Genomic DNA, 22,364 nt, shown 5'->3' on the forward strand with positions numbered 1-22,364 from the left:
CGCAGCTGAGGCTGTCGGCCAAGTGTGCTCCCAGCGCCGGGCCGACGAGTCCCCCGTGAAAGAGGGATCTTGGTTGCACGTCCCAGTGGCCACCACAGCACCTCATTTACTTTTCATTTCTCCGCTCCCTCATTCCCAGTTCTTTGAGCGAAGAGCAGTGCAGCAGAGCGCCACGCTGGCAGGTTCCTTGTGCAAGACCCTCTGGGATGCTGCAATTCCAATCCTCTGTGCACCACGAAGGCATGAGAGCACCCTGGGATGTGAGGAGGAAGGGCTGGGCATGAGATGGAGGAAGGGAGGCGATACAGCCTAAATGGAATGAGCCAAGCAAGGATTTAACAAACCCAGAGCTTTCATTGCCAGCTAGCACACTCTTCTTTTGATAGCTTTGTTTATTTCTAGATCAAAATATCGACTCTCCAGGGGAACGTGAATGTGAAAACCAGGCTGTGGAATGGTCTTGTGGTTACAAGAACAGTATCTGTCTAGATCCAATAAGACGAGGCCATCCATTTGCTTTTCCTTTTATTATAAAAGTAAAATAAAAAATAGCATTTATAAATCCAACATTTTTTTCTTTTAAAGTATTTGATCTAAAAACATATTTACAATAGCAAAATGCAGAAAAGGGGAAAAATACCATTTTCAGCACTGATTATAACCATGTTTAAATATTGACACATCCCAGGTGCACGTTGTTTTTCAAATCACAGAGATAAACCCCATTAGAAAAAGCAGGAAGCATTTTTTAATTATACACTGACCCTCATTTCAAAATACCCCATTTAAAATATCCTTGATAAAATATTAAGAATTCTCTTAATTCTTAATCTGAAAGCACGACTGTGCCGTGGACAGCTAGGAAGAACACCGGGTGGGGACCGTTAGCCTTTCAGTGACAGCGGGCGCGCAGCAGAGGGGCAGCGGTGACGGCAGGGAAAGCAGCTGGTAAGGCCCCACAAGGCGCCTCCCCTCCCAGAGGCACCAGCCCTACCAAAGGCTGTGGCTGTGGCTGCTAGCTGCTACCTGCCAGTGAGCCGAACTGAAATTCTTTCAAGAACCATAAGAGGCAGCCAGGTTTCTTTCCAAGGCCTGGAGTCAAGTCCAGAACCACCCAGGCCGGCCAGTGTTCCTCGGAGCACCCCCGGACGCACTTCCCTTCCTTCTTTCGGCAAACCCAATGGAATTGCAGAACTTTGGTTACAGGGTGTTGGAAATTGCGAGGGCTAAATTTTGCCTTCGATAGGTCCTTCCTGCCCGTAATCGTGGGGCATTTTGTTAAGCGTGAGCAGTGAGCTGCCGCCGGTGAGAGAGTCTGTGAAGCTGAGTTTGCGGAAGGATGTCTCCACGCCGCTGTCACAGATGCTGTCGTCTCGCAGCTCGTCTGAGGGGGGAAAGCAGGGAGTCAGTCACTAGGGCGCAGCTGGGAACCAGGCCAAGCCTTTCTTTTCATACCTTTCATTCCAGCCCCGCTCAAAGCTTCCACCGAAAAGGCATGTGGGCTATTTTTGCCCATTAGCTTCTACAAGTCACTACATTCCACCTACACCGACGGCTTGTCACTGCCCTTCAGTGGGGTGAGGGGCCAAAAGCACCCAGAGTAAGAGAAAAACTGTGAAGATACCAAAACTGTGAGGATACTAAAATGAGCCAAATGTTTTCACGTCTCTCTTACAACCTTGTCTCATGTTTATCAGAATCCTTTTTGAATTCTCTTGACTCAAAGTGTACCTTTCTTTCTTAGAAATCAGGTGTATTTTTCCAACCACTGTATTACCTATTTTATAGCTGAAGTAGGGGAAACTGCTGAAAGTAAATTGGTGAAAAAAGTAGGAACTAAAAATAAGAGGCCCTTTCTGGACCTCATATGCTAGTAAGCACTATACACTGACTCAAAGAAATTTTGGTAGCAAAAAAATAAAGTGATTTTGATGAAAACGAGTCTATACTGGACAATTAGGTCAAAATCTCCTTGTTGAGAAGTGTCTTTATGGATTTGAATGAACAATGTGAATTATTTCCTGTATAGAGAGAGTGATCAAAGGAACAGAAGTCTAATATACCCGAATCAAAATGCCATCTTATATATTAAATTCCAATATTAAACTGAAGACTCTAATGGCAATGACATGGCTATTGTCTTGTTACCGATTGATTTATCCAAGCATCCAATCTTTACTGGGTTTCTCTTATGTGTTGGTATCTGTGAAGTATTTATTAATAACTTCAAATCAAAGGCTTAATGCTTTTTAACATATAGCACCCATTCCTTTGTGTGGAAGGAACATCAGGTCATAAGGCAGGAGACGTGGGTGGTTTTCCTGGTGGTTACATTATTCCCATCCCGACCTCCCTGGAAGGGCCCCTGACAAGGTGACACTGGTGCCAAAACTGAGTGGCAAGAAGGAGCAAGGCAAAGAGGCTCTTTGCAGGGAAGGGGAAGAGCAGGTCCCATGGCCCTAAGGCTGGGTGGGCTAGTGAGCCCAGCGAGAGCAAAAGGAAAACGGAGCTGCAGGCAGAGGGGTGGGGGAAGGGCAGAGGAAAGCCATGTGTAAAACAGAGAACGGATTAAGAAGGGACCTGCCTTTATTGCTCGAAGCCTCCAACAGTGCTGTGTGCAGTGGATTTGTTGAATAGATGAATGAATTGGAGAGTATACAACAGGAGTACTATAATCTCACTAAGGTTTTAAAAATAGGTTTCTATTGATTTTAGAGAGGAAGGGAGAGGGAGAGAGAAAAACACAGATGTGAGAGAGAAACAGCAATCAGCTGCCTCCTTCATGCCTCCTCCTGGGGATCGAGCCCCCAACCACGGCATGTGCCCTGGCAGGGAATCCAACCAGTGACCTTCTGGTCCATGGGACGACGTTCAATCAATGGAGCCACACCGGCCAGGGCTCTTACTGATTTTTAAAACTTCCTGTTGTGTGAAGAATGGACTGAGGGAAACCAGAGACTGATCAGGAGCTGCTGCAGGAATGGAGACAAGCAGTGACGGGGGACTGGACGAGGGTGGTGGTTGCAGAGAGGAAGAAACGAGATGGCTGGCTGTATGGAGGTTTGGACCAGGGCGCATTCATAGGAACGCTTAGGCTTTTGTCTGGACCTCCTGGAGTGTGGCCGTGATTCTGACTGACATGGCCAATACTCAGTTCAAGTGGGAACAACAGTCTCCTGTAAGGAAGGGCGAGTAAGGAGGGCCCAGGACTGGGCTCTGCAGGGCTGTGAGTTTCAAAGAGGTGTGCGGAGGAGGCACCAAGGTGTGTGTGCTGTGGGAAAGCCAAGAGGGGAGACTGTGAAGCAGGGAGGGAATGGCCAACTCGCATGTGTGCTGACAGCAGTGGAGAAGACGAGAAGGATGGTGAGCAGGTGACCAGATGCTGGGCAACACGAGATGAGCAGACCTGGTGGAGGGGGGATAGGCCCCGACTGCAGGGGTCAAGGGGAGGAGAGAAGGCGGAAAGAACACCCTGGGAAATTCTCTTGAGCAGTTCTGCTGTGTGGAGAGCAGAGGGATTGTAGGTAAAGGGAAGTGGGATACAAGGAGTGCTTTTGTTTTATTTTGAAAAGATGAGGGGAACCACGGCATGCTTGCTAGGTGATCCAGTGGGAGGGAGAAACCAGGAGTGCAGGGGAAGGGATGTTGGGGGTTAGAAAGAAAAAGCATGAAATGGTTGCTTAGAAAGTGGGAGAACAAAGGGAAATACAGGACTGTTGGGCTGTGAGAGAGTCCATCACATTACACGTTTTATGTGGCTGACAGATGGAGCCAAGAGCGATGGGAGATGAGGTCTGTGTCCTGAGCATGGGGGAGGCTGCGGGGCCGGGAGGGGTGGGAGACAAGGCCCATGTCCTGAGCGTGGGGGAGGCTGAGGGGTGAGGGGGGCGGCGGGAGAAGCAGTGTTGCCGCTGGGTGCCAGTGCTGGTTCCCGTGCATTTCTCTCTCCGTCTCTTTTACATTTAAAAGACGAGAGAAATACTATTTTCCTTAACCCCCCACATGTTGTTTTGAGGATTTGTTGTGAACCTAAGTAGCTCACATGTAACTGTGACCAGCCCTGGGGACAGCCCTTTTCCTGAGCAGCGGTGTCAGGAGGGCAGGAGGGAGAACTGTGAGCCCCCGGCGGGGAGGAGACAGACACCGGGACAGTATATTCAGGAGATAACGGTGGGAGGACCGGCCATATCCTAAGCGACTGAACACACTGGCCCAAGAAACAGGAAAATATCTCAACGCCTTTTCTGTCTTTTTCTCTTTACCTATCTGCTGTCTTGTGGAGGCAGGTGAGAGAGGCCGGGAGTGGGCCTGCGTGGTGGTCTTCGCGGGGCCGGGGGCTGCCGTCTCCGAGGTGCAGAAGGCTGCCTGGATCACCTCGATGGCCTCAGTGTAGCCCATCTGTCTCAGGGCCTCCAGCAGCTCTCGTATTGTCCCTCCAGAGACCTGCAGGGAAGAAAGGAAGAAAGTATGTTCTCGTGTGAAAACCGGTGCAGGGAACAGCCAGGCAGCTGTGAACACCACACCACACCCTTCCCTCTCCAAGCTGCTTCCTCCACCACCAGAGCCAGGTGGTCCTGGAGAGGTCGGCGCAGAGGGTGTCCAAGAAAACACTGTCTCTGAGTCAAGTTTCCTGTTTCAGCTCAAAGCACTCAGGAAATTACAGAGCAGTGCTTTATAGTATGGGGGTTGGGGGTGGAGGTGGGTGAGGGGGTGGAGAAGAGGGGCGGGGGAGAGAGAGAGAGAGAGAGAAAGAGAGAGAGAGAGAGAGACAGAGGTGTGTGTGTGCTGAGGCAGGGAAACTACCTAGAGCTAAGTATATGCAGTATCCCTGTGGAAACCGAAGCCCTGAAAACCACTGAGAAACAACAAGAGCTATCAACACAACTTTCAAAAGAAAATAATTCCTCCCCGTGTTTTTTGATCTTTTACTTTTAGAAATGAAAGTGTCACCAGATAATGGCTCCACTAGGAGTCACCTCACAGACAGCCTATTCCATGTCCTATTAAGGGATCAGGCATTCTCTTGGGAGAGGAAAGGCATGACTATTGATTATAGTCTGTTGTGTTTATCCAGGGCAGTGGTTCTCAACCTTCTGGCCCTTTAAATACAGTTCCTCATTGTTGTGACCCAACCATAAAATTATTTTTGTTGCTACTTCATAACTGTAATGTTGCTACTGTTATGAATCGTAATGTAAATATCTGACATGCAGGATGGTCTTAGGCGACCCCTGTGAAAGGGTCGTTCGACTGCCAAAGGGGTCGCGACCCACAGGTTGAGAACTGCTGATCTAGGGCCATCAAAGTTCTGTGACCATCCTGACCCTCTAGGTAGCATTTAAAAAAAATTCCTTTAAAAAAAATTATGTTAGAGAGGGGGAGAGAGAAACATTGATTTGTTGTTCTATGGATCCATGCATTCATTGGTTGTCTCCTGTATGTGCCCCGACTGGGGATTGAGCCTGCAACCCTGGCGCATTGGGACGACGCTGCAACCCACTTAGCTACCTGGCCCAAGCCCTAGGTGTCATTTTTGCATAAAATCTCCAGGCATCTGAAAACAGCTTTCCAGGAAGGAGGGTTTTGATCTTGGCTGGGGCCACCCTCAGGACATGGGTAAGGATGGATTCTCTTCAGAATTAAGAGAAAGGGAAGGCGCTGTGCCCAACAGTGACATCAACAGAGCAAAGTCAAATGCCCATGGTCAGCAAGGTCAGGCGATGTGTTACCTCGTAATTGTCCATGAGAGTTTTAGAAGGAGCAGGACTCAGCCGGAAGGCATTATTGAGTATCCCCAGACCTAATTTCTGTGCCAGAGTGGCCCAGTTTTTGTCTGGATCGGGAAATTCTAGCAACTGGTAGAGCTGCAACTTTGCATCTTCATTCAGCTGCTTCATGTCTCCTGAAGGAAATGAAGAAGAAACACGGCTGTCCTGGCTGGACCGAGACAGTCTGCAGGGCGTGGTGGCTGCCACACTGCTCACCCTCCAGTGCCCCCTGGAGGCCACCAAGCTCCTTTACCTGAGAGCCGGCAGAAGCCCCGCTGAGTACCAGCAGCACGTGTTTTAGTAGATTACAACTGGCTATTCTCTTTCATACCTCCAGGACCTTCTGATTCTGAAATAACCACTGTGCCTTTTACAGGACATCCCGGATAATGCCAGCTCTCCCCACCCCCTCCAAGTCACGGTGTGGAGACAACACTGGGTAAGAGACCTCACCTTGTGCCAGTAAATCGTCAGCTGTAAACTCGGGCTCGTATGGTTTCCCATTTAATATGTCAAATACCTGGTGGGAGAAAAACACAGGGAACAACTGCACATTAAAGGGACCACAAGGGAATTTTTTTTTTAAAACTCAGAACTCAGAGTGTCCTTCTTGGGAGGTTCTGGTACCCTGAAGATGGAAGCGTGGAGAGAGCAGTCAGTGCCGTGGCCCAGGGGTACGCGGGCCCTTTGGGACTTTGGGGCTGGGGGGCTGTGTTCCACAGGAGCTGCCTGAGAAGGGTTGGAGGACTCAACCCAGCCTCACAGAGAGCAAGGGCCAAAGGCAGTGCAGGCTGCCAAGCCAGCCATGTCTTGGTCAGTCATTGGTCAGTGAGGTCTCCGCTAGAGCGGGGGTGGGGGGTAGGGGGGCTGCCCTTCCTCAGAGCTGTGCACCTGTGTCCCCTCGCCGACCCCCTCCCTAGGAAAAGGCTACGAGAATGAGTTTCATCAACTTGCTCAAACAGAGGTACAGAAATGCTCATAAGGCCTGGTGTTAGCCTTCTAGCCTCCACATCCTAACTGAGGGGCCAGAAAAGTCTTAAATTTAAACTAAAAAATCCCACAGCGAAGGAGGCCTTTCTGTGTCCTCTGCAGTCACGTGGCTGCTGGCTGCCCCGGGGAAGGAAGGCTTGGGTCACTGAACTGGGTTATCTTTCTGCATTCTGTGGCGAGGCTTCTGGGAAAGCCAGGTGCTCGGTGTAAAAGGAGAACCCTGTGGTCTCTGCCGGGGTCCCTCAGCCCAGTCCACATGGGCCACAGGAGCTGTGTTTGGAGGCGGAGCAGCGCCTCCCCTGAGGCAGTCGATTTCGTCGTGTTGGAGATCTGTGTGCTGCCCACCTCCTCCCTCTGGCTCTTCTCACCAGGAAGACCTAGTACCTGCTTTTCACCTTCAAAGCTCAGTGGCGGTTTGAGGAAGGCTTTAAGTCTGTTTACTCTGCTCATGTTATTGAACTCCTCAGAAGAATCCCCAGTTTCCTTCTATGTTGGAGAAATCACTTACCAAAGTTCAAGCAAACCGTAGCATTTATTCCAGCTTCAGAAATGAAGACAAAGGCAATTCTGGTGTCAGTTCAGAATGGATAACTCCTAATGTGAATTTTGTGTTTTCTCTGGTCTAACCCTCTCTCACAACTTAACTCGGATCAGATTAGGCATACACTTCACACTCAGAACTCTGCTGACCTAGATCTCTCATGGATAAGCTTTTCAAGATAAGCACACAGATTGTTGTTGGGGGCATACAGATCTCCAAACAACAAAACCAGCTCGTGATAAGGAGACTTTCTTAAAAAATAAAAGGCAAAGGCTTTGGAGAATAAAGACCCAGGCAGAGCCTCTGTTCTTACATTCCCGAACCTTCAGCCCCCACTGGAGCTGCCATAAACAGACTAGAGCTACACTCACCTGCCAGTTGGTGGCCATATCGAGAGGTGTGGTTCCAGGCACAACCCCTTCATCATCTCCATCCCTTTCCCACGAGTCATCTAGGTCATAGAGAGGCTCAAAGTTCTCCAGCAGGGGATCTGCTCCTGCAAAGTCAAGTTACATAGCATTAGGTGACCCCGCACCTCTTTAATTTCCAATTGCCTACAGGGGTCAGATTATATACATATGTAAAACATTACTTATTGATATATATATAAAAGCCTAAGCGACCATTATGGTGGAACGACTGAAATGACCAGTCACTATGATGCACACTGACCACCAGGGGGCAGACGCTCAACACAGGAGCTGCCCTCTGGTGGTCAGTGCACTCCCACAGAGGGAGTGCCGCTCAGCCAGAAGCCGGGCTCATGGCTGGTGAGCGCAACTGCTACGGCGTCAGGGGCCTCTCCCTCCCGACACTGTGGCAGCACTACCATGCAGTGGCGGCACGTGCAGTGGGCCGGGATGAGCACGAGTGGCGCGGCACCCGGCCCTGATTCGGGCTCCTCCCTGGATGCCTGTTGCTTGGCTCACTGCTACATCCCTTGGGGAATGTCCGACTGCCAGCTTAGGCCTGATCCTGGTGCCGTTCTCTGTAGAAGGCAGTCAGTCTGAACAACTCAGTGTCTCAGGGAAGTGCAGGGAACTCAGGGTGAGCCTGCCTCTGCACTTGACTCACCCACTCAATAGTGTTTGCAGGACAGACCGTGATGGCCCAGCCGGTGCATGTGCAGCAACCGCTGAAGCTCAAACAGCAGCCTGTGCAGCAGCAGAAGACCATCCAGCCACAAGCTGGCAGTCGGACATCCCCTGAGGGGTTCTGGACTGCGAGAGGGCGCAGGCCGGGCTGAGGGGAGCCCCCCCCCCCCCCCCCGGCCATGCACGAATTTCATTCACTGGGCCTCTAGTAAACATATAAACATTTCTACTGAAATATCCAGAGACCATCTCTTAAATTCTAATTTATTTTTATTGTAAAGGTATCTGATGATACCCTATACATCCATGGACACTTTCAAAACAAAAGACTTGGAATACTCTGACTCTCACACTGAACTCCATAGGATAGACTGAATGATGCATCTTTAATTTGGGGACCAACAATGGCAGTTTACAGGTGCTGGTGTGCACCCTCAGGATGAGGGTCCCAAGGTTTGTATTTATGTGCATGTCTCAACTTCCTCTCCTAGTTGCTCAAAAGAACAAAGATGCTTGTTGTCTAGTGACAACATGTTCAGTTTTATTCTTGGGTACAGCATGCCAGGGCCCTGATCACTGAACAAAAACTCCAAAAAACACCTCTGCTAGGATGGATAGTGATTGAAGAATTTAGGGTTGATCTTAGAAAATCTAGTCTGTTTCTTAGCCCACAGCAAGAAACACCAAGAATAACTCAAAGATTAGAGCTCAAGTTATTTCTCAAAGGCTTAGCAACTCTTTTAATGAGAGTTTAGCTTGATGTCTAAGGACAGCAGCAAGTGAAGCACACTCTATGGGAAGAGGGACTTGTTTTTATCTTGCTGGGAGAACATTTGACTTGTGCTAACTGTAATAATAGGGAGTGCTAGATCCAGAGACATAGAAGCATGGAACAGACTGTTGAACCTCAGAGGGAAGGCGGGGGTGGGTGGGGGTGTGGGAAGTGATTAACCAAAGAACTGTATGCACATATGCATAACCCATGGACACAGACAATAATGTAGTCAAGGCCTGGGGGGCGGGGAGGAGCAGGTAAGGGCCAGAATGGGTCCATGGGGAAAAAGGGGACATCTGTAATACTTTCAATAAATATTAAAAAAAATAATAGGGAGTGACTCATGAGAGTCAAAGGAGAATCTTTATCTTTTTTAAAAATATATTTTATTGATTCTTTTACAGAGAGGAAGGGAGAGGGATAGAGAGTTAGGAACATCGATGAGAGAGAAACACTGATCACTGCCTCCTGCACATCTCCTACTGGGGATGTGCCCACAACCAAGGTATATGCCCTTGACAGGAATCGAACCTGGGACCTTTCAGTCCACAGGCCGACGCTCTATCCACTGAGCCAAACTGGCTAGGGCCAAAGGAGAATCTTGATGCTATTTCTTATTTCATTATCCCAGTCCTAGCCTGATTTATGAGGCAGTGTCATCTGACAATGAAAACAATGGAGAAATTCAGATGAACAATTACAGGACCAAAGACCAGAAGAGCTGAGCTATGTTGGTTCCTTAAGTGACCTGCTTCATGACTTTGAGCCCAAGACTAAGTTTTCCTTTTTTAAAAATAATTCTTCATTGTTGAAAGTATTACATATGTCCCCCTTTTCCCTCTAACCGCCCCCCCCCACCCCCGCCCCACCGCCCCAGGCCCTCACTGCCCCATTGTCTGTGGCCATGGGCCATGCATATATGCATACAAAGTTCTTGGTTGATTACTTCCTACCCACCCACCCACCTTTCCCCCCCCTTCCCTCTGAGAGTCCGCACTCTGTTCCACGCTTCCATATCTCTGGATCCACTCCGTTCACCAGTTTATTTTGTTACTTAGATTCCACATATGAGTGAGATTCTGTGATACTTGTCTTTCTCTGACTGACTTCTTTCACTTAGCATGATACTCTCCAGGTCCAGGACCAGGTTTTTCATCTGAGTTTCCTCATTTATTTACTAAAGACACTGTTACTTGCCACTCCTTCCATGGGATACTGAGAATTCAAGATAAAGCATTTTTGAAAGGGTTATAGCTCCTTGCCTGAAGGTATTTCTTAAATATAACCACTGACTTGCCAAACTAGAGGCTTATTCAAGAGAAAGGTGAACTAGACAAAGGAGAAAAGAAAAGGCTGCTGGGATACTTGCTGCTGAAGCCAGCACATTTATTTGGGATATGATTTTACTTGTCAGAAAAATGTGGTGCCCCAAAGAAGTTCCTACATCTTTCTAGACTCAACTTTTTAAGAAGGTATTTAACCTGCTCTGTTTTCTTGAATTAATAAAGCATTTACTTTCTAAAAATTTTTAATAACCTCTCAAGTAAATCAGAACTATCTGGGCAGATATGAAATACCAATTTCATTAAACGGTCTTGGAGATTCTAAGTGTTCAAGGCAATAGAGACTCAGGAATGAGCAGGACTAATTTCTCTATACTTCATAGGAGTAGAGGATTAAATGGAATAACAGCTGCAGATTCTTGAGAAGGTAGGGGAGAGAAACACAGTAGGGAGAATAAAGTTTGGAAGTTCAGAATGACGAGGCATGAGTCAGAGCTCTGCCAGTTACTGGGACTCTGAGACTGAGATGAAAAAGTTTCTCTAGTCTGTTTCCTCGGCTATAAAATGGGGATAATACTAATGGGATTTGTCTCAAGGGGCTATTGTGGGTTAACTAAGGTTAAATGAGACAGTGCAGGTGCAATGCCTGGCACAGTGCCTGGTACAGAGTCAATAAACGCTACTAATTTTTAGTGCCTCACACATGATAGTACCCAATATACTATCAATACATGTCCCGTTTGTTTTTTCCTCTTAATTCAACTTCTAAGGGACCTTTCTTGTAAAAGGAAATCTTTAAATTATTTCTTATACCAGTGATGGCGAACCTTTTGAGCTCGGCGTGTCAGCATTTTGAAAAACCCTAACTTAACTCTGGTGCCGTGTCACAAATAGAAATTTTTTGATATTTGCAACCATAGTAAAACAAAGACTTATATTTTTGATATTTATTTTATATATTTAAATGCCATTTAACAAAGAAAAATCAACCAAAAAAATGAGTTCATGTGTCACCTCTGACACGTGTGTCATAGGTTCGCCATCACTGGCTTATACCAATATGTTTTCCTTCTGAGGACTCCTGATGGGATGAGACTGTACTGCTCAGAATTCTGTAAGGAATTAAATTTGTTTTTAAGATCTCCTGTCATGGGAGTCCACTAACCACCCACACCCACAACAAACGGGTGCATTAGACAGCAAAAACTGACACGACTCTCAGGACGAAGCCCAGGATGACTAGTGCGAACAGCGCTTTATGGCCGTTAAAGTGAGATTTGCCATAGAGCTTCTCACCCGAGCCTTTCAGCAGCAGGGCTGTGGCTTACAGAAGGCGACAGGGCTGCTGGACTGTAGCTGGGTTTGCATTGCTGATACCATTTTCCACAGCTGACTGCCCGGCTGCCTTACCTGCTGCTTTGAGAAGAGCCGCCATCCGGGTGGAGCCTCTCCCGGCCGCTATGTGCAGGGGTGTCGTTCCATCATAGGTGGTACTGTCTACATCGGCATCACCCTACAACCCGGCCCATACAGAAAATGGTTAGTTGAAGGTTCGCTCGCCCCCCTGACCCGTCTCATGACTCCTTGAGTTGTATTCCTAGCACAGGTGCCCTGTGGGGCAGGCTCTGCCACTGAAATAATCCCCAGTGAGAGCTCCCGGGCAGGGGCGACAGGAATGTCTAAGGCTGCGGCTCTGAAGGCTTGCGTAGACGTGAACTAAGAGTGGAATGTGGGGAGAAAGGCTGTCACCAACACCGGTTTTTGAAAAGATTTTCCTAAATTGCCCTTGGAATTTAGCGCAAAGGCAAACAAGTGCATCCTTTACCTCCAGGAGCAGGCAGCCGGCCAAGGAGATGTTGTCGTGCTCCACAGCCAGGTGCAGCGCAGTGCGGCCCGACTTCTGCTCCTGCGCGTTGACATCCGCCCCTGCAGCCACCAGCAGCAGCAGACAGGGCATGCTGTTGCTCATCACGGCTACGTGAATGGCGTTCAGACCTGCGGCCCAAGCACAGGGACAGTCACAGGGCGGGAAGGCGGTCCCAGGACGGCCCTCTGTGCAGCGGAAGGAAATGACCAGACTGATCCATGGGCTGGGGAGTAGTGGGGGTAGGGGATGGGGAAGGCTGATGGGTTGCAGCACGTCTAGTGCTGAGAGAGCCTCTGTTCCAGACAGTCTTTCCAGGCGCTGTAAGTCAACTGTTCTGCATGGGAACCCAGTCTCCCTTTATGTTCTCAGGAGACACCGTGGGCAAATAAACATTCTCAGAATAAATGATGCTTTCTCCAGTTCACGCCCAGTATTGTCGGGCCTCTGCTCATTCCTTCTCCTGACTAACTCTCCCAAGTCATCTCTGAAGGAATCGGCTCTGGTGAGCAACAGAAATCCTCACAGAGAGGATAATTCCAGGTGACTAAGGTTAAAAGCACTTCGGGTGCAAATCAAATAATAGCACACGTTTATCAAGCACTGACTAACTGTTTAGAATGCAGATAGCGACGGTTATACCATGATGTGTGGGTTTTCTCTTACCTTCCCCGTTGGGGTGGTTGATCAGCAGAGCTGCTTTCCTGTGCTTGAGTAAAATACCGAGGATCGTTTCCTGTCCTTCTTTGGCAGCAAGGTGCAAAACAGAGTTTCCCAAGCGGTCCAGAAGGCTCAGGTCGGCCCCAGCCCTCAGCAAGTCCTCCACCACAGCCTCTTGCTTGGTGATCACGGCCAAGTGCAAGGGCGTCTGGGAAGGTGGAGAAGAGGCAGGAGATAACACTGTCAGCAGCAAGCACTTACAACCCACGGGCCTGGCGGCCGTCACCGCAGTGGGTCATTTTTCATTCCCAGATCAGCTAACTCCTCACCTTTGCAAAGGAATTACTACTCCCTGTTGCATCTCATTTAGGAATGAAGTATATAAACTGGACTTTTAGCCACTTATTAAGATTATTTTTCCATTTACCATTCTCAATAGCTTTCTTGTTTCTCATTCCAGCTTACTGATTGCTGATCTATTAACTCATCTATTAGTAAATTTAGTATTCTTGAAATTCTAGTAGGATTCTATCTTCAGCTTATAATTCCACATGTTAACAAATCAAACCAAGGCTACATTTTACTGAAGTTTAAATGAACCACTCAACAGAAACCAATGAACAAAGGTGCTGTTATATTGATAAGGGAAATAAATTTAGTTAAATTAAAAAATATTGTTCCATGGACTGGCCTCCATGAGATCAATCAACAGAACTTTCTAGACCCCATAAAAGGTATCAAAGGATTATCTACTTTATAACTTGGACAATAGCACCACCTCACTAAGAGGGCTCAGATGAACAAACAAGCTGACCTGCTGACACCTAATAGGTAGGTGAAGAATCCGTGTGATTCCCCTGCCCCTGAAGTAGGACCTCAGTGAATGCAAATGTTTTGAAAACTGGGTGTTTTAAATATGCATAGGACAAACAGAATCACAAAAGTATCTTTCATGGAATTGACGTCACTGACAGAGAATAGCAATCTATCTATCACCTATCTATCTATCTATCTATCCATCTATCTATCTATCTATCTATCTACCTACCTACCTACCTACCTATCTATCTATATAATTTAAAAACATATTTTTATTGATTTTAGAGAGGAAGGGGGAGGGAGAGATAGAAACATCAATGATGATCCCACTGGGGATCAAGCTGCAACCTGGGCATGTACCCTGACTGGGAATTGAACTGTAACCTCCTGGTTCATAGGTCGACGCTCAACCACTGAGCCATATTGGCGGGGCAGCAATATATTTTTATACAAATCGTTCTATTTCACAGGAGCCTGTGAAATCCAGCCTGTCTAGTGACAATTCACCTAAACTTCCCTCTCAGTAAGCAGCTACTGTAGCAGCGCCAGCTAAATGTCCTGGCTGGTGCAGGTGACCACAGCACGTGGGAACTTGGATGGAAGATCTCAGCTGTCTAAGTCTCAATTACACTGATTATTTAATACAGTAGAAACAAGACAGGATATTTTGACATATTTCAATCCCCCCCTCCCATTCTTTTGGTCTTTTAGGACTATGTCATGGCTTGAAATGGAACGATATCCTCAAAACTTTAGGTACGTAGGCTCTTGGCTAAAAGCCTTCCTCTTGAAAAATAAACAAGTAAATAAATAAAAGCTGTTCATTAATCAGAATGCTATTTGGGGAGACGGGAAAAGAAAATAGAATGAGAATAGAAGATCTGAAATGGGAAGATCTTATAGCATTCAGAGATTAGGAATTACTTGTAGTATCAATATAATTCTTTTGCATATCATACAAATTCTTTTACCATAAGAGAGGAATTGTTTTGTTTTTTTCAATGTTTTCTCCCATGGTCCCACCAAAAGTTTTCTATGATATTTCAGGCTCTAGATCTTAAACCCAGGATTACCTCTTACACAATCACACAATATGGGGGCCCAGGAATCACACAATATGGGGACTCATAAACAGAGAAGTGATGCTATGCCTGTGGGCATGTGGATGTATGCAAACATTCCTCAGAGCCAAGCAGACAAATGCCCCAGCAGCCCAACTCCTGCATGTATGTCTGAGTGATACAAATCCATAGGGGGCCTGGGTGAGGATATTGATCACAGTATCGTCTATGGAGGTAGGAAGCAAGAAGCTGGCTAAGTGTCCACTGCTGGGAAACAGGTACCTTACAGGTGGAAGATGGACACTATGGGATTCTCCTCAGGAACTAGAAACAACAAACCAGCTCTGCACACAGGTGTATGGGTGAATCCCATAAACAGAGAGGGCAGAAATCTAGGGACATGTATAGCACAAAGTCAATTTTGCATTTAAAAAAGATATTCATGAAGAACTATGCACACACACACACACACACACACACTAGTACACGTAAAACTGAAGCCCAAATAAGATCTGTGGATGGTATCAATGTCAGTTTCCTGGTTTTGATACTGAACTATAGATATGCAAGATGTTACTATTGGGGAAACTGGGTGAAGGGTACATGGGACCTTCCGGTACATTTTTTGCAACCACGTATGAATCTATAATTACATCCAGTACAAATGAAGGAAAAGGTTAATGCAGAGCAGGATCCATATGTATAATATAATGTAGACTATATATGAGAACATACTAAAATATCTACCTATTTAAGGAATTAAGGTATATACCTGCCAGTTTTAAAAACAGTCATGGGGATGTAAGTAAGTACAGCATAGAGAATATAGTCAATTATCTATATATATAAAAGCCTAAGCGACCGTTACAACCAGATGACCGGCTGGTAGCTATGATGCGCACTGACCACCAGGGGGCAGATGCTCAACATAGGAGCAGAAACCACAGGCATGGAAACATGGAACAGACTGATGAATCTCAGAGGGAAAGGGGGAGGGTGGAGGGTGGGAAGAGGTTTACCAAAGATCTTATATGCATACTAGAGGCCAGGTGCCCATGCACCAGTGGGGTCCTTTGGCCTTGCCTGGGGGGATTGGGCCAAAACTGGCTCTCCAACATTCCCTGAGGGGTCCCGGATTGCAAGAGGGCGCAGGTCAGGTCGAGGGACCCCACCAGTGCATGAATTCATGCACCGGGCCTCTAGTCCTATGTAATAAAAGAGTAATATGAAAATTGACCCTAACGGTGGAACAACCAGATAACCGTTTGACCAGTCACTATGAGGTGCACTGACCACTGCTTGGTCCCTTTTTCCGGCCAGCAGGCTCCGATTGCCCGATGGCAAATGGGGAACTGGGGGTGGGTGGCAGGGGATGCAGGTGGTGCCAGGGTAAGGCTCCCACCCCACCAGTTGCCCCACACACAGAGGGCAACCCGTGGCAGGGGTGGGGCAAGCAAGCAGGTGGGAACGGCCGACCTATTGGACCCATCCCCCAGCCATCAGGCTCTGATCACCCAATGGCGAACAGGAAACTGGGGGTGGGTGGCAGCAGTGGGCAGGGCTGGCTGCAGGCAGCTAGGGAAGATGGCCCTGATTGCAGGCCAGGCCTAGGGACTGTATCCGTGCACAAATTTCGTGCGCCAGGCCTCTAGTGTTACAATAACTATGCATGGTGTTAGATGGGTACTAGAATTTTCAGGGTGATCATTTTGTAAATTATATAAAAGTCTAATCACTATGTTGTACACCTGAAATAGTGTATGTCATTATAATAGTGTATAATAGTATATATCAACTGTAATTGAAAAATAAAAAAAAATAAAGCTTATATGTTTATGTAGCTGATACATGGGAAAATACTTACAAACATAATAGTTCTATTTGGGAGTGGGGCTGGGAAACTTGCATGTTGCCAGGGAAGGCAACTTGGGATTCTCCAAGGAATGTATATCCTTCTGTGCCATTTTAAAAACTATGAATATATATTATATTTATCACAATTGAAAACAAAAACTACAGGCACAAAAAGCCCCACTAATGTTTTATAGGAACATATGCAAATAAAACAACCCACATCAAACACACTGGAGTGGTTGTCTACGTTGGAGTGAGAGGAAGGGGAGAGGAAGTAGGGTTGAAAGGGAATAGATTACAGAAATATTTTCAGAGAAACCTTAGCTCTATGGACTTGGGTTATTCTGCGTGTGTCTCTAGAGGGTGGGTGGGGAGAGAGATTTGATCATGACAGATGGCCACAGAAATGTACTAAGATTAGAGAAAAGTATTTTGGGACAATGTTTAAGACAATTGCCAAATAATCCAAATACTTAGAGAACTGCTCAATTTCTCATGAAAAATAGTTAATACAGAACCTTTACAGTAGCTAAACAAGAGTCCAAGTCTCAGTGGTTTCTAGCTCTCAAATCGAAGTTGCTGTTGGGTGTGTGTTTGAGATGTAGAAAGCATACAGGGAATCCAGAATCTTTGCCCACTAACAAGAGTAGTGGGAAGGGAGGGAAAAAATAGGCCTGTATTCTCCTGAGAGTCCATGAATCAGAAGGCTCAGAAGTGGGATCGCTGGGTCAAATGGCAGTTCCATTTTTAAATTTTTGAGGAAACTCCATACTGTTTTCCATGGTGGCTGCACCAGTCTGCATTCCTACCAGCAATGCACTTAGGGTTCCTTTTCCTTCACACCCTTGCCAGCACTTGTTTATTGGTTTATTGGTGGTAGCCATTCTGGCAGGTGTGAGGTGATAACCTCATTGTCATTTTAATTCGTATCTCTCTGATGATTAGTGATGTTGAGCATTTTTTCATGTCACTTAGCCATCTGTATGCCCTCTTTGGAGAAGTGTCTATTCAGGTCCATTGCTCATTTTAAAATTGGATTGTTTGTCTTCCTTTTGTTGAGTTGTATGAGCTATTTATAGATTTTGGAAATTAACCCTTTATCAGATGTGTCATTGGTGAATATGTTCTCCCATACAGTGGGTTCCCTTTTCATTTTGATGATGATTTCTTTCGCTGTGCAGAAGCTTTTTAGTTTGATGCAGACCAACAGATCTCAGAGGGGAAGGATGGGGAATGGGAAGAGATTATGTGAACTTATATGGATGCATGCATAGCCCATAGACAAAGACAGTATTGTGGTGGGGCAGGGGCTGGTTGGAGTGGGGCAAAGGAGGAGGGGGGATGGGGGACATCTGTAATACTGTCAAAAATAAAAATATATATTAAAAAATAATAAATATATATTTTTTAAAAAGGCTCAGAAGTGCCACAGGTGGTGGTTTCAAGGTTTTGTCTCTAGCACACTGGAGTCTCAATATATGTAACCAAATGATCTAGTAAGGAGGTTAGCACATAATAAATCACAACTACGGATCCTGTTGTACTGTGTCCTTTGCAGGTCCTATTTATAAACAGAAAAACAAGTAATTCCTTGAATCTGACTTCTAGGCAGTGAAGTTAGCAGTCTCTGAAAGGAGGACCGCAAAGTGACAACGTCCCGTACCTAGTCTGACTTGTACACGTGGATGGTGAAAAGGCACAGTCATTCCAAAAGCCTCAGAGACTCAAGCTTTATGGCCAAATGACTTCCCAAATACTAACAACCCTCAAAATGGCATGAAAGATATCCTTTACATGTAGTGTATCTGAAATTAGACCTCACCCTAGTTATTTTATATCATGAGTCAGCGAGGAATCCCTAACTTCACTTGTCCTTTGACATGAAGCCCAGCAGCCAGAGAAGAAGCCTTACGTCCAATGGGAACTTGTGATTTTGCCTTCTCAGGAAACACTTATTCACAGGCAAAAATCTATTGACAGCTACACGTAAACATTTTAGTACTTTTGCTTTGAGGAAATAAAAAGGATTCATATCTTCTGCTTTAAAAATTGAGAACTAGCCCTTTATCATGTAAATACTTGTATGCCATCGAAGTCTGTATTTTCAGAGTGAGAGAGATGCTTGAATCAGGCCAAGGACTGGGTAGTCACTCTGGGTTGAGTGAAGGCAGGGAAAAAACAGGACAGCTGAGCAAGGGTGAGACCAACAGACTGGGACAGAAGCCTGGTGGGGCCAGGGCAGCTTCCAGGGGAGAGAGGTGGGGGCAACCCTGGAAAGTGGAAGCCCCCTCTCCCCATGCTAGTGCAGCTGTAGGTCCCTTAGCCAGGGAGACTGGTCCAGATCTTAGAGCTCCCAGCACCCAGGCTTTGGTTCTGTTCAAGCAGGTTTACTCTTTCCTCACCTGACATGTGCATGCACTCAGCAGGCAGCCTCAGGAGGCTCCACCTAACCTCTCTCTGCAACTCTGAAGGCCTCTCTAATGGAGTTCCTCAAGTGGCTTCTGAGCTGTCTTTCTGTTTTTGAAAGACATTTTTTCTTCCTCAGGCAGCCTTTTCATCTTTTTGTATTCTGATTGCATCAGCACCTTTTGTTTGATATACATGTAATTTAAGGGTTGTCAAAATGTGTTTCAGCAGACTTCAAAATTCTTGTAAACTATTGGCTTTGCAAACTAAATCTTTTTCAGTTTTATTTTTCTTGACAGACGTGATGCATTTATACTAGGTTCTCCCTCTAAAATGGATGGACTCTTTGACGGCTTCTAAAGTTTAAAGTTCACCTTCCTGCAGCAGATGTGACCTTTCACTGTGGGGTGATTGCTAGTACACCAGATCAAAGCATCCTAATTCATTAAAGAACATTCCTCAGTGATAGGCTTTGAGGATCTTACCTGCAAAGATGTTTTGTTGTATGGTTCGCTACTGCTAACATTCTTAGAAATAACACACCACACACACACACACACACACACACACCATAGATTTTTCACTTGAATCCTTGATAGTTCTGCTTACCTGGTAGAGGTCATTTCTCATGTTGATAATGTCATCCAAAACCAAACCAGACGTGACTTCCAGCAGATCCCTCACAAGCTGAGCATGCAGGTGGATGATTGCTAAGTGTAAGACACTGGAACAAAAATATAATGGCAACAATCAGCTAAAATGTAAATGGAAAAAAAAAAAGATTTCCAAGATATGATTAGACTTGGAGACTGCATCTGGCTCTTACACCTAGTTTTCTTTAGCCCCCAAATGTTCTGAATCAATAAAATGTCTGAATCTGAGGTGGGGGTGCTCTTCTGCCTACCCAGGGCTCCTACACTCATTTACGGTGCCTGCCTCGTCTTTGGGGGCTTGCAGGTTTGATACTCCCCTGAGGCGGAAAGGCACCTGGGCTTTGAGGCAAAGAGCTGAGTTCAGATCCCCACTCTGCCCTTGTGCTATGGCTTCAGGGCACTTTCTCCTCTAACTTTCCCTGACATGTAGACAATGCACGTCAGGTGCCTGAACTCGGATCTGTTCAGAAAATGTAGCTACTAGTACTTCACCTGCCCTGCCATCCTGCAAAGTACATTGTGGTGGCTTTTTAAGATCTTGAAGTCAGGCTTTTAATGAGTACAAGACTCTTGAGGCAAACTTTTTTTTTAAAATGAAGTATATTTTCATTGATTTCAGAGAGGAAGGGGAGGGAAAGAGAGATAGAAACACTAATGATGCCAATCACTGATCAGTTGCCTCCTGCACGCCCCACATGGGATCGAGCCCGCAACCCAGGCACGTGCTCTCTCCGGGAATCAAACCATGACCTCCTGGTTCATAGGTCAATACTCAACCATTAAGCCTTGCTGGCCAGGCGAAGCAAACATTTGAAGGAATACTTGAATATATTTTTCCCTCGCAGATATTCCCTTGGCCTGAAATGGTTTTGCTCCTCTCTTCTCTGTGTGGACAGTGCCTCTCCATCTTCACACTCCAGTTCAAACCTTACATCCTTGGAGAAGACTTCCCCAACTTTCTAGGCAGAAAGCGTTGTCTCCTCTCAAGTTTACCACTTGGCTGCACAACTACAATTTTCTCTACATCTCTCTCCCTCTCTGGCCTCGGAGGCAGGTTCTATCTGGGTCAGCCTGACAGGCCTGGCACAGCTCTATAGTTTAGGCACTATACTAAGGATGACAGAGGAAACCTAGAAGCTTAACAAGGTAAAAAATGTTGGCGGTTGCCAAGCACCACTCCATTTTTTTAATTGTTAAAAAACTTATTATTAAAATTAATTTGATAACAACAATAAAAGTGGCTACTGTTTGTTTAGAGCATCTATTTACCAGACTGCTAAACACCTGACATACATTATCTCCTTTATCATAACAACAATCGGACGAGATAGGTAATATTATCCCCATTTTTCAGATGATGAAACTGAGACTCATAGGTATAACAGAATTCAACCTGGGTCACAGAGCTAGAGTGGGGAAGCTGGGATTTAAGCTCAGGTCAGTCTTGCTCCAAAGTCATCTCTTAATCCTGTTTTAGGGGTATGTGTGCATTGCTCTAAAGGGGTGTAGGTGAACATCTAAGAGGATGAATACACTCAAGTAAGGGCAGACTGTGGTGCAGGGCACACTCAAAGTGTCACACGGTGGCAGTACATCTGCGATTGGAGGCACAGACTGGATCTGCTCTAATATAAAGATAATAGGTGTCATTTCATCCAGGCCTTTTTCTTAGCTACAGCCAGGGTATCATCCTTAGGATTGACATCGGCACAGAAGGGCCTCAGAAACTAAACTGTGACTCCATTACTTGAGAGAGATTTTTCAATGAATGATTTCAGAGTTTCACTACTGTCTCTTGAATGAGGGCTGGAAGAAGACTTCTGAAAATGGCCTGAAGCCTGACGCACACATGATGCACATATACCAAGAAAAAGGCCACACTTCAAAAACGGCCTAAAAATTTCCATGTGCAGCTTAGCACTTCATAGCAGAAGTCACTTCCCCTTCCTCCCCAAATCCTCACACCCTCATGGGAATTTCCCCAATACCAGAAGTTTTTATGATTTTTTTGTCTTTATTGTATTTTCTGTGATGACTAATAGCCACAGGATTCAGATTATTAGCTGCATATGACAAGCTCAGTGAACACAAGAGGCCTGAGCTCTGAAGGGCAAAAGGCATCCTTTGTCTACATTTTTTTGGGGACTCTTCTTTGGTCTCCCCAAGTCTTAGCTTTCTGGCCTCTGGCTGTGTCAAGCCCCTGAGAGCCTGCTGGCATGGGTATGTCTGGGGTCCTAGGAGGGGACCCTAAGTCTTGATTTCCTGCTTGGGCAGGGAAGGCCACCTCCTCAGCGCCTCTATAGATGCCCGGAGTCCTTACACATGTGTCTGCCTCCCCCTCAGTGCACCCACTTGAATTCGTGCGCCTCGTACCCTTCCCACAACCCCCCTTCCCACGCCAGTGGTCTCTTTCTAACTGGTATGTGCTCGTCTTTCTTAGGCTCATCCATTCAGCAGGTCCCTAAAAATGTCACTGCAAATGCTGCTGTCCTGCCTGGGTTGACTGCTTTCTCTTGTGGTTATTCGCTATTGAGTGCTAACTGGAGAACTTAACCCAGTTGAAAAACATTCTGCTGTTCATGACATTACACAAAGA

The 22,364-nt window shown here is 46.3% G+C and overlaps 1 protein-coding gene across 5 annotated transcripts in view; it reads right to left on the minus strand.

Moving 5' to 3' along the window:
- Positions 1-430: 430 nt before the first annotated feature.
- NFKB1 (nuclear factor kappa B subunit 1) overlaps positions 431-22,364 on the minus strand; it is a 134,911-nt gene continuing 112,977 nt past the window's right edge. For all 5 annotated transcript variants that reach the window (XM_070392014.1, XM_070392032.1, XM_070392023.1 and 2 more), the window contains 9 exons: positions 19,725-19,839; positions 12,982-13,183; positions 12,277-12,446; positions 11,862-11,964; positions 7,671-7,795; positions 6,222-6,288; positions 5,730-5,902; positions 4,263-4,443; positions 431-1,384 (listed from right to left, as the gene is read on the minus strand). In XM_070392014.1, the coding sequence (XP_070248115.1) occupies positions 1,227-1,384; positions 4,263-4,443; positions 5,730-5,902; positions 6,222-6,288; positions 7,671-7,795; positions 11,862-11,964; positions 12,277-12,446; positions 12,982-13,183; positions 19,725-19,839 (1,294 nt within the window). In that variant the 3' untranslated portion in view covers positions 431-1,226. The remainder of the gene's footprint in view (positions 1,385-4,262; positions 4,444-5,729; positions 5,903-6,221; positions 6,289-7,670; positions 7,796-11,861; positions 11,965-12,276; positions 12,447-12,981; positions 13,184-19,724; positions 19,840-22,364) is intronic.

This window comes from Myotis yumanensis, unplaced genomic scaffold (assembly GCF_028538775.1).
Source record: "Myotis yumanensis isolate MYYU_CA2020_CCGP unplaced genomic scaffold, mMyoYum1.0.hap1 SCAF_1, whole genome shotgun sequence".
Classification (NCBI taxonomy): Eukaryota; Metazoa; Chordata; class Mammalia; order Chiroptera; family Vespertilionidae; genus Myotis; species Myotis yumanensis.